Genomic DNA, 17,573 nt, shown 5'->3' with positions numbered 1-17,573 from the left:
AGCTGACTTTCTGAAAATGGCTGTTTTAGAGAGCTTACTAACCTCTTAAAAATGCCAATTGCTTCCTGGGTAGCCATCCTTGTTTTCCCTCTATCTCTACTTTGTTTGCTGCTCTTTCATCTGTGTGAACTGCCCACTGTCATTAACTGTGATGCATGCTGAGTGAAAGTGTGGTCCCAACAGTCAGATAGCCTGACCCAAAGTCCTGTCCAACCAGCCTGTGACCCCAGGCAAACTGAGTCACTTCTGTGGCCTCTTTTTTCATCTGTTAAGGGGAACAATAAGGCTTAGTGAAGATTACATGAGCTTCTGTAAGTTAAAATGCACAGGGCATTGTCTGGCATGTTGTACTGATATCATTAGTGGTGGTGGTGGTGGTGGTGGTAGTATCATTCTTTATTCACATGGTTAGTTTATTTATGTAAGTCCTTTTCTTCAAGGTTACCCATTATCATCTCCTGAGCAGTGAAAACATTGACTTATAGCATGTCCAGTCTCACATTTCCAGCTTTCTTTCAAGATCCATGCCAAGCACCGTGCTGACCCTGTCACACAAGCTCACCTCCATGCCTCAAACCTTTTAGTCACATATCTATCTCAAGTCCTTGATGCTGGTGTGTGTGTGTGTGTGTGTGTGTGTGTGTGTGTGTGTGTGTGTGTGTGTGTGTGTGTTTTCCTCAGAATGCACTTCCTTCAGACGGTCAGTGAGTGCTTCTTCCCATTCAGGTCTTTGCTCTCCTCATCAGAGGCCTTCCCTGGCTGGGCATGGTGGCACAGGCCTTTAATCCCAGCACTCAGGAGGCAGAGGTAGAAGGACTGTTGTAAATTTAAGGCCAGTCTGAGACTACACAGTAAATTCCAGGTAGCAAGAACAAGAATAAGATCTTACCTCAAAGAGAGAGAGACCTTCCCTGACTGCTATTTAAAGTGACATGCCTCTTCACTTTACCTATATTTAACCTGCTGGAATTTTTTTCAATAAAATTTTACTGCTACCACACAACTAGAATTATTTTGTTATTATTCCCAATTGGACTTTAAGCTCCATGAGAGAATGGACTTTGTTTTCCCACAACCCTATCTCTTGGACCTAGAAAAGTACTTGGCATATAGTAGCAATTCAAACATGTTTCTTTCATAAATGAGTGGTAGTAGTAGCTTACATTGTATGGGGAGATTTATAGTTTGTTACATTATTTCCTTAGTTGCTTCATAACAACAATGACGGAAGTAGTATCAGCTTCATTTTCAGATGAGAAACAACACCAAAAGAAACTTAAAGACTTGACGAAAATCAAGTATCATAAATAGCTTTGGCATCTTTTGGCCCCAATTGAAATGTCCTTGTTAAGTGTTTTGTTGTTGGTGGTAACAGAGGGCAACAACAGTGGCCAGCTTGGCCTTAGACGTTTGCACAGGATACTCTGAGAGGGCTCAGCACAGCAGTGCTGACCCTCCCCTACAGTGTGCCAGGTGGTCAGACATGCCAACCAGGTGCCACATCCTTATTCTGTACTTTGCCTAATCTGTCCTTCTCCAGCAGTGATTTATTTTCCTGCAGTTACATTGTTTGTTTTGTTATGAATTCAGTTCATTTCCAGCATTATATGTACAGAAGCTGATTGAAAAAAAAGCACATACAATATGAGAAACGAGATCGCATAAGTCTCATAAGGTACATATGGCCAACAAGGGAGATCATTGCGGAATGGTGCTGAGCAAGTGATTTCCTCAACAACATGTAAGGTCCCTGCTGTGTATACAGTACCAAACAAGTTGCAGGCATGGGATTCATAGGCCTAATACTGTCCTAATCCCAAAGGTCTTGTGCTGTATTTGGGAAGGCAAGAATAAATACATAAGCAGTCAATTACAAATTCATAGGAGAATTATGAGTGATTATTTTATTTATTTATGAATGACAGAGAATTAGCATGCCAGGGCTTCTAGCCACTGCAAACAAACTCCAGAAACATGCACCACCATGTGCATCTGGCTTATGTGGGTTTTGGGGAGTCAAACCTGGGTCCTTAGGCTTCACAGGCAAGCGCTTTAACTACTAAATCATCTCTCCAGCCCCTCAGTGATTTTTATAGACCAAAGGTTGGTGAACTTTTGTGCACAAGGCCAGACTTAAATATTTTAGGCATGTTAGCCATATGGTTTCTTGTGACTACTTAACTCTGCAGCTGGAGAAAAGTAGCCATAGTGTGTTAGTTAGAATTTGTAGCTGGAACTGTTGTTTTGGGCCTGAGGTGAGGCAGAATATCATTGTGGTGCATATATGGCATAGGAGGCTGTCTAACTCATAGCAGTCAAGAAGCAGAATGAAACAAGAAGGGACTAAGGACTAGGTATAGCCTTCAAGGCCACACCCCAAGTGACCTACCTTCTGCAACCAGGCCCCACCTGCTAGTAACCCATCAGTTATGATTTTATTACTCCATTGATGAAGTTAATGCCTTCATGATCTAGTCACCTCTAAATGATTAGATCTACCTGCTGATGACCAAGCCTTCAGCATGTGAACCTTTGGGGAGATATTTTGTAGACAAACCTAAACACACAGAGTATATGCAGTTAATTAGTAGGCCTCACTTGTTTTGGCCTAAAGGCCTTTCTGACCCCCTCCTAGTGACACTTAGCAGGTGATAATCACTCTGAGCCTCATTTTCTCCATCTGCAGGATAGGGCCATAGTAGCATAATCCATGTACTGACAATATTAAATAATGACTATTATTTTATAACCTCTAAATTAGACTGAAAATATGAAGTGTTGCTTTGTTGTGATTATTTTGGATTCTTTAAATGAGTGTATATGCTTATATAACTTAACTGTTTTTGTTTGCCTACCTCAACTTTATCTCAAGGGGCCAAATTGTCATAGCAATTGTTAATTCTTAATTTTGTGGTTAAAAATTCTTAGCCGGGCGTGGTGGCGCACGCCTTTAATCCCAGCACTCGAGAGGCAGAGGTAGGAGGATCTCCAAGAGTTCGAGGCCACCCTGAGACTACATAGTGAATTCCAGGTCAGCCTGAGCCAGAGTGAGACCCTACCTCAAAAAACCAAAAAAAAAAAAAAAAAATTCTTCATCATGGGCTGGAGAGATTGCTTAGTGGTTAGGGCCTGCAAAGCCAAAGAACCTCAGTTCAATTCCCCAGAATCCACGTAAGCCAGATGCACAAAGTGGTACATGCATCTGGAGTTGGTTTTCAGTGGCTGGAGACCCTGACGTATCCATTCTTTCTCTCTCTCTCTTCCTCTGCTTCATTCTCTCTCTCTCAAATAAATAAAAAATAATAATTTTTAATTAATTTATTTTTTACTGACAACTTTCATAATTGTAAACAATATCCTATGGTAATTCCTTCCCTTCCCATCATTTTTCCCTTTGAAACTCCACTCTCTATCATATCCCCTCTCCCTCTCAATCAGTCTCTCTTATTTTGATGTCATCATCTTTTTCTCCTATTATGATGGTCATGTCAGGCACTGTGAGGTCATAGACATCCAGGCCATTTTGTGTCTGGAGTAGCATGTTGGAAGGAGTCCTACCCTTCCTTTGGCTCTTAAATTCTTTCCACTATCTCTTCCCCAATAGACCCTGAGCCTTGGGAGGTGTGATAGAGATATTGCAATGCTGAGCAGTCCTCTGTCACTTCTTCACATGGTGCCTTTTGAGTTATCCCAAGGTTACTGCCATCTAAAAGAGAAGGTTCTCTACCAAAGTGAGAGTAGAATTAATATATGGGTATGAACATTAAGCAAAGTGCTTACTAGGCAGTTTGATGAGCATAGTATATGCATTTAGCCAGACACCAGCAGATGTTACTCTTCTAGGGGTCATGACTACCCCTGTTTTAAGTTTTCAGTATCAGGGGTATATTCCCTCCCATGGAGCAGGCCACCAGTCAAATTAGAGGGCAGCTTGTTTCCCCCATGACAGACATGCCACTATTGCACCCATTGGCTCATTTGGCCTGGCTGGCCAAATATAAGGCTTGCAGTGTCCACTGTTGAGTATCTTCACTGGTTATTTCTCTCTCTCCCATTGAACTGCATGCAGCGTGGCGTGGCTTTTTCCAGCTTTCAGTAAGCTGGTCTACATGGAGGAGGTTTTTAGCTGTTTCAACAGGATTTCTCAGTGACCTTGAAGCCCAAGTATGTGGAGTCTTCAACAATAGGATCTTTCCATCTATTCCTGGTGGGAAACCAAGGGCCTCGGAATGGCCTGTAATGTTTGGGAGGCATCAGGGATCTCCCTGGCCAACAACTCACTGGAAGGTATCCCTTCCCTGGCACTGAAAATTTTCTGGTAGCCATCTATGACTCCTGAGTGTTCCATTGTCCAGAAAAGTAGGTTTCCATATGATTTATTTATATCCTCTTGGATTTTGATTAGCCCTACCTCCACCTTTACTTTACTCAATCCCTTCCCCTGACTTCACTTAGGCCTTTTCACCCCCATTAATCTGTTCTTCTACTTACATATCTATAATACCATCCTATTAAGTCAAAAATTCTTCATCATAATTGTGCAGCAGTTCAAAGCACTCGCTTGCAAAGCCTGCTTGGCTAGGTTCCATTCCCCAATACTCATGTAATACCAAATGCTCAAAGTGGCACATCCATCTGGAGTTTATTTGCACAACAGGGTCTCTTGCTGCTGTGAACAAATGTCCATCTTTACATGGGTGACTAGGGGATTGAACCTGGGCCAGCAGGCTTTGCGAGCAAGTACCTTTGACCACTGAGCAACCTCTACAGCCCTCCCTTCAACCATATATTTTTTAGGAGTAGGGACAGGGTATTTAGTGGCACCTGTCTTAACTAGTGTGTGCATGATGCTTGAGCATGCACATGCGTGTGCACAGTGTTAAGTGTGTCTCTAATTGTTGGTTTAGTCCATTTGATATTTTCTGTACTAGTAATATGGTAAGGCTGGGTAGAGAAGATTACAAATATGATTGAGACATGATGCTTGTCTTTGAGGAGGAGCTTAGAGTCTACTCTTGCCTTTGTTTTCCAAAGGTGCTTAGTCTTCAGGAGGGTGAAAACAAAAAAAAGCCTGTGGAAACTACAGTTTTTGTCTAACATAGTTTTGGCTACCATTTTTTTAATTTTCTTTCATTGACAACTTCTATACATACAGACAATAAACCATGATATTTCCCTCCTCTCCCCCATGTTCCCCTTCACAACTCTGCTCTCCATCGTATCCCCTCCCTCTCTTCATTAGTATCTCTTTTATTTTGATCTTATCTTTTCTCCTATTATGAGGGCCTTGTGAAGGTATTGCTAGGCACTGCAAGGCCATGGATATCGAGGCCAATTTTTGTCTGAGCAGTTGCATTGTAAGGAGTGGTGCCCTTCCTTTGGCTCTTATATTCTTTCTGCCACTTGTTCCTCATTGGACCTTGATTGGCTGCCATTTGACTGTCATGCATGATCAAGCCTGTCCTCCCAACACGCCAGTCAGCTCAGTTTCCACAGAGAGTAATCAGTGCACCTTTAGAACATTGTGTTCACTATTCTGAAGTTTTCATTGGTACCAGGGATTTCTCTAGGTCATAATCCTTTATAAACTCCCTGGTGCTTAAAACTCAACTCATTGCCCAAACTTCATTTATTTAATAGAAAAGAAAAAAAATCCTTCAGATAATAGTCTAACAGAGAAATTGCTTATTTATTCCCAGGCATTTTATGACAAATAACTACGTGTGTGTGTGTGTGTCAAGACACACACTTGACTTGACACACACACACAGCCCTTTGAAAGTCTTAACCTAGTATAATAAAAACAGTGTAAAAGGTCCAAGTGAAATAATTTACAGCATGGAAAAATAAATTACTGAAGGAAAATAATTTGGAAGAGGCATTTGTCTGAGTAAGGGCCAGAGAAAGGATTCAAAATGAAAGTAGCCTTTGAAGTGGGTTTGAAAGGTGCATGATTTGTTGATAGTTGGATAAAGAGGTTGGGATGAATCATGGAGAACATTCCAGATTCAAAATAGAGCAATAGTTTGAAAGTATGAAACTGTTCAGGGGTGACAATGAGATTTGGAACTTGTTGGAAAGCTAAAAAAAGAAAAAAAAAGAGTTATTGGCTCTGGCTTCTCCCACTATGTACCTTCCTTTATGTGGCCTTGCCCTTATTTTATCCTGTTACTGCGCATGTCCTTTCCTTGTGCTGTGACTACCACTGTTGAGATACTTGGTGGGAATAACTGTCCTGTGCACACTAATAAGGTTGCAGAAATGAAACATTTAGTGACTGTGAAACCATATTTTTCAATGAAGTACTAAGTGACATCTTGGATTGGGTGATTGGGGAATGTTTTTCAGGTTGAAAATATTCTCTTGCATGACCGAGGCCACTATGTCCTGTGTGACTTTGGAAGTGCCACCAACAAATTCCAGAATCCACAAACTGAGGGAGTCAATGCTGTAGAAGATGAGATTAAGAAGTAAGCCTGTTCTGCTTTTTCCTAAGACTTTCTCAATCCTCCTGTGGTCTGCAACACATATTTTGATTTACAGTGTCACATTCCATGAAATGCTGAATGGTAGCTTGGAGATGAGGGTTGGGTGGTACATAACTATAATCCCAGCACTGAAGAGCTGAGGCAAAGGGATCATGAGTTCAAGGCCAGCTTGGGCTATGTATAAGACCCTGTCTTGACATTAAAATGCCATGATATTTCCAAATGACATCACAAATGTGATGATGAGTCAAACAGATTTGCTTTTTGCTAACCCTGAGTTGCTACATCTGTTTTGGTCTTGCAGAGCTCTGCCACATTCTAGTGAACTAATGGCATGCAGAGCTGTTAACTTGACAGTTAATTTATTCAATCAGTGACTTCACAAGAAGCAGCTTCTTCAGCTTTATGGTTCCAGAAGGGCCTGGTGCCCGCATTGTTGGGTTTTCCCAAGATGCAGCACTCTCTCTTGCTACTAGTAAATCAACTGTCTTAACATTTACTTGTAGATCATGAGCAGCTATCCCCTTTCATGTATCACCTCAGCAACCAACTCTGAGGCAAGCCATTTCTGCTCCAAAGCCCTAATGGCTACCTAAACCAGTTCTATCTGGGGGCCAAAAACCAGAGCAACATAGTTCCCATGCTTGATAACATCAAGTTATCCTTGTCTTGAGCAAGGGGTAAGAACATTGTGATTTTTTTTTTTTTTTTTTTTTAGCCTTAAAGAGTACATAATTGCATCTACCCTGGCCTCAACCAGGACTCACTTTCTGCTATCAGACAACAAGGTTTATAAAAGATTTTGTCCTTTGAAAACCCAAGGAAAAGTGGTGTTGGCATTTATTTTAGTGCACTCATATCTTGAGTCCTTCTTTCATGCCCTAGGACTAGAAGGTCTGCTATGAGAAGGTGAGATGATGTCACTGTACCATGGATAACCTTTCTTTTCATCTATACTAGTATTTCATGCTCTCTTCTGCAGACTGTTCCTAGGGAATTAGATTCTACTAATGTAAAAAAAAAAATTCTGATGCTCCTGGTTTTTAATTATAGCATTGATATATTTAACAAAACATGGATCTCTTGATTTTAGATACACAACACTGTCCTATCGTGCTCCAGAAATGGTCAACTTATACAGTGGGAAAATCATCACAACGAAGGCAGACATTTGGGTATGTGTCAATACATTCACACCCCAGATAAACTCCAAAGCTTAATACAACCAGGGATAGAACACATACACTATCTGCTCTCTTGAATATTTTTGTTTGTTTGACAATTTCATACATTAATATTATTGGAGTTGATCATGTTTATCCCAGTATTGAATCAATCTTGATGTGAGGGATAGCCCCAGCCTTCAACATGACAAAGAAAATCACTGTAGAGCACTTTGAAGCTTATGGTGGTGGTTTCCATTTGTATGTTACAGTTCTTAAGAGTAATTTGGGTGAAATACTTGTTTTTTCCTATAGCATAATAATAATGTATAAATTTAAAACTCAGCTGCTAAGTCATCATGCTGGGTTCCAAATTCATGTGTTAATAACATTCTGTCTGCTAATGAATGTGGATGGTGTCAGACTTTCAGCAGATCCGCTGGAATTATGGTATATAAACCACTGTTGCATCTGCTTTCCTACTTTTTAGGCTCTTGGCTGTTTGTTATATAAATTATGCTACTTCACTTTGCCATTTGGGGAGAGCCAGGTGGCAATTTGTGACGGAAGCTTCACAATTCCCGATAACTCTCGATATTCTCAAGACATGCACTGCCTTATTAGTAAGTATTTAAACTTTCTAGTTTCATACTTTAATCAGTAGGAATGAATGGGAGGATAAAAGGATTAGATTCCGGAAGTAAGGGATTGGACAGAAAGATTAATCATTTGGGGCTGGAGAGATAGCTTAGCAGTTAAGGTACTTGCCTACAAAACCAAAGAACTCAGGTTCAATTCCCCAGGACCCATGTAAGCCAGATGCACAAGGTGATGCATGTGTTTGGAGTTCCTTTGCAGCACCTGGAGGCCCTGATGTGCCCATTCTCTTCCTCTCTCTCAAATAAATAAATAAATAAATATAAAATTTACAAAAAGAAAAGATAAATCACTTGATGCTGGTTTGGGAGTGCCAATGATGTGACGACATCTGTTTAGAGAAATGGGTCTTTCTGCTAGAAATACAAACCCTGTTTCACACCTGAGCCAGCCATGCAGGAGAAATCATAACTGTGCTCTGAGCAGTTTAGGCCTGCTATGTTCTGTTGCAATCTGTATGAAAACTCTGGTACCAAGAGAGTCCAGCTGATTCAATATCAAGTGATAAGACATTCATCTTTGCAAAACTGGAAGCAACTAAAATGAAAACGATTGCAGTGCATTGGCTGGAATGAATACATAATTAAGCCATGAAACTCTATGGAGCCAGGTTTTTCCTCTCATTTAGGTTAATCACTGGATTTTTATGACAAGTATCTAAACTGAATTTTTGGCTTAAAATAGTTTTAAAAATTCTCACTTTTCTGTGTCATCACAGCCAACATATGTACCGATATCTGTTAACCAGATGGTAGGAAAAGTAAGCTTTGTACCAGACCCTGTACTAAAATGCTGAAGAAACATCTTTTTAAAGTCATCATTTAAAATGTTAGTGAAGATGTGTAGCAACTCAGTTTTAAGCAGTAAATCCCAAGCTATGCTATATGGGTCTTAGGTATGGTGGGGGTGTACTGAAAAAAAATCAGGAGTGAGGTAGAGCCTCTTACTTGTGTGAAGAGCCTACATGTATCTCATCTAATTCTTAAAAAAAAAACAAAAAACATGTTTTTTTGTTGTTGGTTTTGTTTGTTTGTTTGGTTTGGTTTGTTTTTTGAGGTAGGGCCTTACTCTAGCCCAGGCTGACCTGGAATTCACTATGTAGTCTCAGGGTGGCCTCAAACTCATGGTGATTCTCCTACCTCCACCTCCCAAGTGCTGATTAAAAGTATGTGCCACCATACCCGGCAAAACCACATATTTTTTAAATTATTTATTTATTTATTTGAGAGCGACAGACACAGAGAGAAAGACAGATAGAGGGAGAGAGAGAGAATGGGTGCGCCAGGGCTTCCAGCCTCTGCAAACGAACTCCAGACACATGCGCCCCCTCGTGCATCTGGCTAACATGGGACCTGGGGAACCGAGCCTCAAACCGGGGTTCTTAGGCTTCACAGGCAAGCACTTAACCATTAAGCCATCTCTCCAGCCCAAACCACATATTTTTAAATGTGATTATCCCTATTACACACAAGAGGAACTGATGTGACTCACTCAGTTCTGGCACTGTAGATAGTCTCAGATGTTTCAGTGACTGGCCCTTTTGTTTATCCCAGTTAGTCTTGCACTTGTTTTATTATTATTATTATTATGTTTTTAGAGAGAGAGAGAATTGGTGCACCAGGGCCTCAGCCACTGCAATTGAACTCCATACGCTTGCACCACCTAGTAGGCATGGGTGACTTTGCACTTGCCTCACTTTTGTGTGTCTGGCTTATGTGGGAGAGAGTCAAACATGGGTCCTTAGGCTTCGCAAGCAAGCACCCCAGCTGCTAAGCCCTCTCTCTAGCCCAGTCTTGCATTTGTTAATGAAAAGAAGGGGGAAGTGTTTAAAAGAATAAAATGTGACATTTAGTTGTTGGATTGTTTTTGGAGACAAAGCATTATGTCTGTACTAGAATTGAAAATACTTAAATAGACTGGAAGAATATATAAGAAAATAGCTACTTTTGTTGTTACTGGTAGCATTTTTTGATTTTTTTTTTCTTCTTAGCATGTGTATGGTAAAGTTATGTTGGTGAAAAACCCAACCCTTTATGAATGCTTATAGCACTGACATCTTTTCTCAAGCCTTACTCAGTTTGCAAACTGAATATTCCATCAATACCCTAAACTCCTAAAACTTAGTGTGTTATTGCCTCCCTCATTCTTTTTTGTTGGGGGGGTGGGGCAGTCTCACTCTAGCCCAGGCTGACCTGGAATTCACTCTGAAGTCTCAGGGTGGCCTCGAACTCACAACGATCCTCCTACCTCTGCCTCCCAAGTGCTGGGATTAAAGGCGTGCGCCACCACACCCGACCTATAACCCCCCTCATTCTTTTTCTTCCAGTTTCCCTTTCTCTTTTCATTTTCTGTCAGTGTTTTTGCCTTTCAAGACTAGATTGAGAGCATTTTTAATTGAAAATTTTAATATATGAACATACAGTAATTTGATTGTGTTCCTGTCCTTTATCTTTTTTTCTTTTCTTTTCTATCTCTCTTCTTTGTCACCCACCCTCCGAGAACCTTCCTCTTTTAAGGTAGTCCATTCCTATTTTGTTGCATTTGTCTCTTCCATCCTTCATGTCAAAATGTTGATGGGCTTGGAACCATGCTGGTCTTTTGAGTGTATTGGCACCAGTGGGGGTCAGGAATCCATCAATCAGCTTATGTTGAGACTCTCACCCCAAAGCACACCTGTGCTCCCTGTAGCTCTTCCATTTGTTTTCCTCTCCCTCTTACATAATGTCTCCTGGGCCTTAGAGAGTTTGGTTGAGTCTCTTTTAGTATTGAGCTCTTATTTTTTGCCTTAATGAGTTTTAAGCCTCCTTACTGTCTACAACCATCTCCATGGAAACAGTTCTCTGACTAGCAGTGAGAGCAACATTCATATTCTTTCCACAACTGTCTCTACAATGGACCCTGAGGTCTGGCAAGTATGGTAGAGATAACTTGTTGAGTATTAAGCACTGGCCTCTTTCTCTTCTTGTCTTCTTTGTTCTTGTTTTGTTTTGTGGGTTTTTTTTCAAGGGAGGGTCTCACTTTAGTCCATACTGACCTGGAACTTATTTTATAGTCCCAGGCTGGGCTCAAACTCACAGAAATCCTCCTACCTCTCTGCCTCCTGAGTTTTGGGATTAAAGGCATGCATCACCACACCTAGCTTCTTGTCACTTTAAAAAAAAATTTTTTAATTCATTTGAGAGAGAATGGGCATACCACAGCCTTTTGCTGTTGCAGATGAACTCCAGACACATGCACCACTGTTGTGTATCTGACTTTATGTGAATATTGGGAAACAGAACCCAGGATGGAAGGCTTGCAAGCAAGTGCCTATGACCACTGAGCCATCTCTCCAGCCCTCTTCTAGTCATGTTGATGAGTCTTGGGTCTCCTCCCTGGTATTTGCTACCATCTGTAAAGAAGAGGGTTCTTTAACCAAGAATGAGAACAGCATTAGTCAAAGGGCTTAAACATAAACACTTCAAGGTTGCTTGATGGACAATTATGTCTCTGTTTAGCCAAAGGGCAGTGGAAGCTTCCCCCTAGGGTCTATGTCCTTCTAAGCCACAGGGTTTTGACTTCATTTTTAGTACCAGGCGTGGATTCCTTCCCACTAATAAGGCCTCTTATCCAGAGAGTGTTGATCTCCCCCTCCCCCCGCCGCCGCGTAACTTATGTTCTAATGTTGCACCATTGGGTATGTCTTGCCTGACTGGTTGATTTTGTAGCTTACAGGATCCACTGCTTATTCAAGACTATAGATGATTTTTCTCCCCCAGTAGCTCAAATAGTACTTTCCAGCACTATGGCAAGTAGCCAGCAGTTCAATGACTTCCATCTCTGCTCCAGATTCATTTCTTAGTTTCTGATTACTGTAGCCTGTGGTATCATCAGCAGTAAGTTCTTACCATCTAGTTCTGGTAGGTAATCAAATGTTTTAGCAATGGCCTGTGTTGTTTTGGGTGCCTCATGGGCCTCCTTTACCAACAGCTCACTGTGAGGGTTAATCTATCTCTGCCACTGGAATTCACCTATAACAAACCATGGCTTCAGAGTAAAACTTTCTCTGCCCCATCCGGGTACTTCTGACCAAACTAGAGAACATTTAAAGTTTTCTTTGGATCTGGCTAATGAGAGGTTTGAAGAGTCAGTCCTGTCTTAAGCTGCATTAGGGGTTTTTGTTTTTGGATTTCTATTTTCTTTTTTTTAATTTTATTTATTTATTTATTTGAGAGCGACAGACAGAGAGAGAAAGACAAATAGAGGGAGAGAGAGAGAATGGGCGCGCCAGGGCTTCCAGCCTGTGCAAACGAACTCCAGATGCGTGCGCCCCCTTGTGCATCTGGCTAACGTGGGACCTGGGGAACTGAGCCTCGAACCGGGGTCCTTAGGCTTCACAGGCAAGCGCTTAACCGCTAAGCCATCTCTCCAGCCCGGATTTCTATTTTCACTAATTTTTCTTAATTCTCTTCATTGTTGCTGTGGTCAGCTTGAGCCTCTGTTGCTACATTGGCCACCAGCTCCTCTTTGTTCTCTTCAGTCTGTCCAGCACACCCTTGCCAATGATTATTAGGAAACATCACTCTTTCATGTCCTGTTTGGAAAACCTGAGTGGCCTGTCACTGGTCCCACAGTGAGTCCAGATCCTTAGACTGGCATTTCGGATCTTGATTCTATGCATCTGGCCTGCCATCGTGGTATCCTTGTGCTTTGGACTGCTGTTTCCAAAAAGGAGTGTTCATTTCATACCTTGACCCAGGTTTGCCTTTTCTCACGCTGTTCTCCCACCATGACTGCCTTTTTCTGCTCATCTCTTGACTAACGTGTCCTATGTCTTTGGCAAGGCCATCCAAGGCTATGGCCTTACTGATCGTTTCTGAACATACAGTGTTCATACTATATTCCTTTATCACTTAAGATGTATACTGCTTTGCATCATTTTGTATTTATATGAGTGCTAGTTTCTTCCAGACTTTTCCTGATAGACTTTCAGCTTCAGGGAGGGCAGAAGCTCAAAGGACCAAGACATAGACAGATCATCTGTGGATCATAGTTAAAGTAGATATGAATATATCACTTTACAATTTTCCTAAAACAGTAAATCAGCTAGCTTGTCTCCAATAAAAGAGTATTATGTAAATTCATGAAGTTTGTTTATGTGGACCTAAAATCCAAGGCTTGTGCATGCCAGGGTAGCACTCAGCCCTGAGTTCATGACATTTGGAGTTTGGTTATATGTATTAAGGGTAATCATTTGGTTAGCAAGAGAAAATGAGTCAAGGAAGCAAGAAGCCAGACCATGGAGCCACTGAGGTCTCAAAAAACAAAGCAAATCACTTTCACATTGAGAACATGAGTTTCTGATATACCAGGTACAGAATAACTGTAGTTAGCTTGGTTACAACTCAGTTCGTTTTCTTGCCTCTCTTGCTAGGAAAAGGGCTGTGCAGTCTGACTTTTATAACAACAAAATTTAAAATACAAACCAACTTTGGTAGTAGAAAAGCCATGCCTACTAGCTGATGTAATAACTGTTAGGATATTAATTAAAAAGTATATGTTCTTTTGTCTTAGGGTATATGTTGGAACCAGACCCTGACAAAAGGCCGGACATTTACCAGGTTTCCTACTTCTCATTTAAACTACTCAAGAAAGAGTGCCCAATTCCAAATGTACAAGTATGTGAATACTGGTTTTTGTTTTGTTATGTTTTGTTATTCTGAGGGTCTCACTCTAGCTATGGCCAACCTGAAACTCACTCTGTGTTCCAGGCTGGGCTCAAATTCATTTCCTCCTGAGTGCTAGGATATTCAGGAGTGAGCCACCATGTCTAGCTAAAATGGTTTTTCAAATCGTCATTTTTAGTTCCTGAGGTGTTAATCTACAGGTCAAATGAATATAGATGTCCCTTGCTTTACCTTACTAGAATGCATTCAAGCCAAGCTAACTGTGAAGCAATTGCTATAAAGGGAATCTAATTTTCCCATAGAATTTAATTATGAAACCAATGCAGTTTCACCAGACATTAACAACAACAACAAAAATGCCTTGGTATTTAGATGAGCACTTCAGGTATACAGTGACCAAATTCCTATTTTTGACTTACACAGCTCTCTGAGAGCATCTTGCCATTGCATTTACCTACAGGACTAGGCATGCAGCTTTCCAAAGGCAAGGTTCTGTCCTCATTCCAGGCCTGCTACAGTGGTAGTCCCTCCTTCCTGGCCTCTGTCCTTGAGTAGAACCTTCTGGATTCTGCTTCCTCAGTTGGTCATCTATAACACATGCTGGGTTTTTTTTTTTTTTCCTACCTTCCTCTTTTCACATGTATAAGTCTATGAGAACTTTCATATATTCAGTTTTTAGAGTAAAATGCTTTCCAAACACCCTCTACAATCTTGGCATAATTTTCATGTTGTATTTTGACCTAATTTGTCTGAATATTTTGCTAATGGATGCTGCAATAAATAAACCCCATTCTGAAATTTTCTTGCAAGTTCCTCCATTGATGAACTTTGGATGCCACTATTAGGGATTGAAGGTGGTGGTTAAAGTATTTTTAGCACTGCTCAGCCACTGTCACATTGGGAATCACCTGCTTGTGCATGTGGTGCTCAGAATATTAGCCTTATAATAAGGTTGAGGCAGAGGACATAGCTTGACCAGTCAGGCTCCCTACCTAACACAGGTTCATGTGACTAAGATGGAAATGCCTGATGCCTGAACCAATGAGCTCACTTTTTTTTTTCTGCCAGCCTTTTCTTTTCTAAAGCATGTATTATTATTATTTTGCCAGTATTGTCAGTCAAATACATTGCTCCTGGCTCTTGGTAGAAAAATGCCTGATAGGTGGAAGAAAAGCTAGAAGTTACTAGCAGAAATTACCCCCTCCTGCAAACACAAGGAAATGAGAAAAGCCTGTGTTATAGTTGTATTGCCTGTTGGACGTTGAGCATGAAAGGGATATGGACCAGTAACGTTATATGACCTTGCTTACTTTTGCAGCACCACCTTACCATTAGTAAAGTAAATAATATGACATAGAACTGGAAATGTTTGGGCTGGTAACTACTTTTTAAAAGTTCACTTCCCATGCCTCCTGTCATTTGGCACTTGCTCAGAAGTGGTCAGGCATTGCCTGCTGATGCAGGACAGTTAATCTCGTACTTCTGCAAGAAGGTGCAGAATCCAAGCTAGGAGAGCTTTGCATGGCTTGGTGGGAAGGAATGCCAGCTCAGTAATCAAATGCACTGACTGGCCATGGTGATCTCCCAGTATTCTTACTGGAAGATTGAGTGTACCTTAGTTGGCCACTGAGTCAGGTCTCATTTCTTGAAGATATAGCAGGGAGCCCAAATAACACAATCTTTCTACTTCCTTTCATCACATGCCTTCTGAGCTATGTAACAGGGGAGAAGAGAACCAAGGTCACGCCCAACAGACCCAGCCTGGTGTGGGGAGCAATGAGGAAAGTATATAGTGTGTGCAGGCTGCTCTCTCCATGCTGCATTTAGCTAACTTCCCTTTAAAAGGAAGATCAGGGCATATAAGTTCCACTATATGACCCAAAAATAAAGCATTTTCATCAGCTCCAGACAGGCTGGTCGTTCAATGTACTTACTTTGTTTTTAACTTTTTAGAACTCTCCCATTCCTGCAAAACTTCCTGAACCAGTGAAAGCCAGTGAGGCAGCTGCAAAAAAGACACAGCCAAAGACGAGGTAAGAAATATGTCCTGAGATGTCCTGAATTGTGTTGCCTGCAACAGAGATGTCTGCTGCCGGATTTCAGTGTGGCTAAGACCAGAAGCCACCTAGATGTTTCAAGAAAGCAAGCTCTTTGTTCCTGGACAGAAATTGTTCTTTGGGACTGCCAAGAACAATGTAATGAAATTCTGGGATCTACATTTGAAAGACATCAAGAGCCTCTCAGCTGCTTCCCTTGCATAGGAATTCTTGGAGGAGCTTTAGGGATGAGGGGATGACAGACTTTAAGTGTAGCTGGTAAAAAATGTCCTAATGTGCCAGCTGAATGGTGGTTAGTCTGTAATTTTCTGCTTGCTTGCTTTCCTCTCTGGTTCCAGCCACATGAGGAAAGTGCAGGTGAAAGCTCTGAGTGCACAAACAGCCAAATGCACACCTGTTTCTTAGCTAATCACATTCAGTGTTACCTAGGGTCTTCCAAGAGCAAACATGGAGATTAAATAAGCAGTGATGTAATTTAAGGAAATGCCCAAGTGAGGGAGCTAGCCAGGAAAGCCCATCAGAACCATTAGAAGGTATATGTCTGATCTCAGGAAGGGAGAAGGGTAGGTGGAAGTGACCCAGACTGCCACCCAATTTTAGGCAGGTCACCAAAAGTCAGCCAGCACAGGAGTTCTCTTCCTTCCAAGAGTTCCTATATTGGCATTATTGGGACCTTAAGTCAAACTGGAACACAGCTGGGCTCTTAATATTTTTTTTACATCTTCTATAGCACAGGGTCTACCAGGAACTTTCATATGACCACCACACCTTCCAAATGAGAAAATTTGAGAGTGACCAGAAGATTCTGTGTAGACAAAAGACCCTTGATAGCAATTGTGTGACTACTAGTAGAATAAATATATATTTTTAAATTCGTGAATACTTAAAGGTGCTTATTATGTGCATGTAAAATATCAAGACTGAGTTTTAACAAACACTAAACTTGCTTAAGAAATAAACAAACCGTGTTATTTTGTATGCTATCCATTTCTTACAGTGATTTTCATACTTCTTGGGAATTATTTTGGAAGCTAGTTTGAAGTAGCTCAATCTTTTGGGGTTGTAGCCATCTAATGTAGGACCCAAACGTGGTATGTACAGAAACAGAGCATTGATCGCCTTCTCCATCCTCACAAAGCACATGCACTGAGGTCATCCCAAACTGATGGTTTAGGAACACAGTTTATAAGACAATTTCAGTTGTCAGCACATGGTTGTTTCTACATTTTACACATAAGAGTCCCAAGGCTGAAGTAGGTAAAATGGCATGCCATCTTTACACAATCTGTTTGTGAGCTCACCTGCAGCATCTTGGACTCCAGGTCCCATGTTTCTAAGGTGTACCCTGAAGAAAAAAAGGCCAACATGAAAGATTTCACATTTGTATTTCCACCGGAGTCTGCTAATCTCTCTCATCCTGGCCTTTTTCTTTCTTATGCCTTTTCCCTCTTCTCCAGCAAATGCCTCATTTTCCCTCTTACTTTCCTTTCCTAGGCTGTAACCTTTCTGATGCACAGGGGTATCATCTAACAGAAGTTTATG

At 41.2% G+C, this 17,573-nt stretch overlaps 1 protein-coding gene across 17 annotated transcripts in view; it reads left to right on the top strand.

Annotated features, from left to right (window-relative positions):
* The window catches only part of Aak1 (AP2 associated kinase 1), a 225,578-nt gene that overhangs the window by 140,738 nt on the left and 67,267 nt on the right, over positions 1-17,573 (top strand). For all 17 annotated transcript variants that reach the window (XM_045153151.1, XM_045153149.1, XM_045153148.1 and 14 more), the window contains 5 exons: positions 6,349-6,470; positions 7,582-7,663; positions 8,142-8,274; positions 13,862-13,965; positions 15,928-16,007. In XM_045153151.1, the coding sequence (XP_045009086.1) occupies positions 6,349-6,470; positions 7,582-7,663; positions 8,142-8,274; positions 13,862-13,965; positions 15,928-16,007 (521 nt within the window). The remainder of the gene's footprint in view (positions 1-6,348; positions 6,471-7,581; positions 7,664-8,141; positions 8,275-13,861; positions 13,966-15,927; positions 16,008-17,573) is intronic.

Source organism: Jaculus jaculus, chromosome 6, assembly GCF_020740685.1.
Source record: "Jaculus jaculus isolate mJacJac1 chromosome 6, mJacJac1.mat.Y.cur, whole genome shotgun sequence".
In the NCBI taxonomy this organism is placed as follows: Eukaryota; Metazoa; Chordata; class Mammalia; order Rodentia; family Dipodidae; genus Jaculus; species Jaculus jaculus.
Note: the sequence above shows the minus strand (reverse complement) of the source record. Positions and strands in the feature narration are given on the sequence as shown.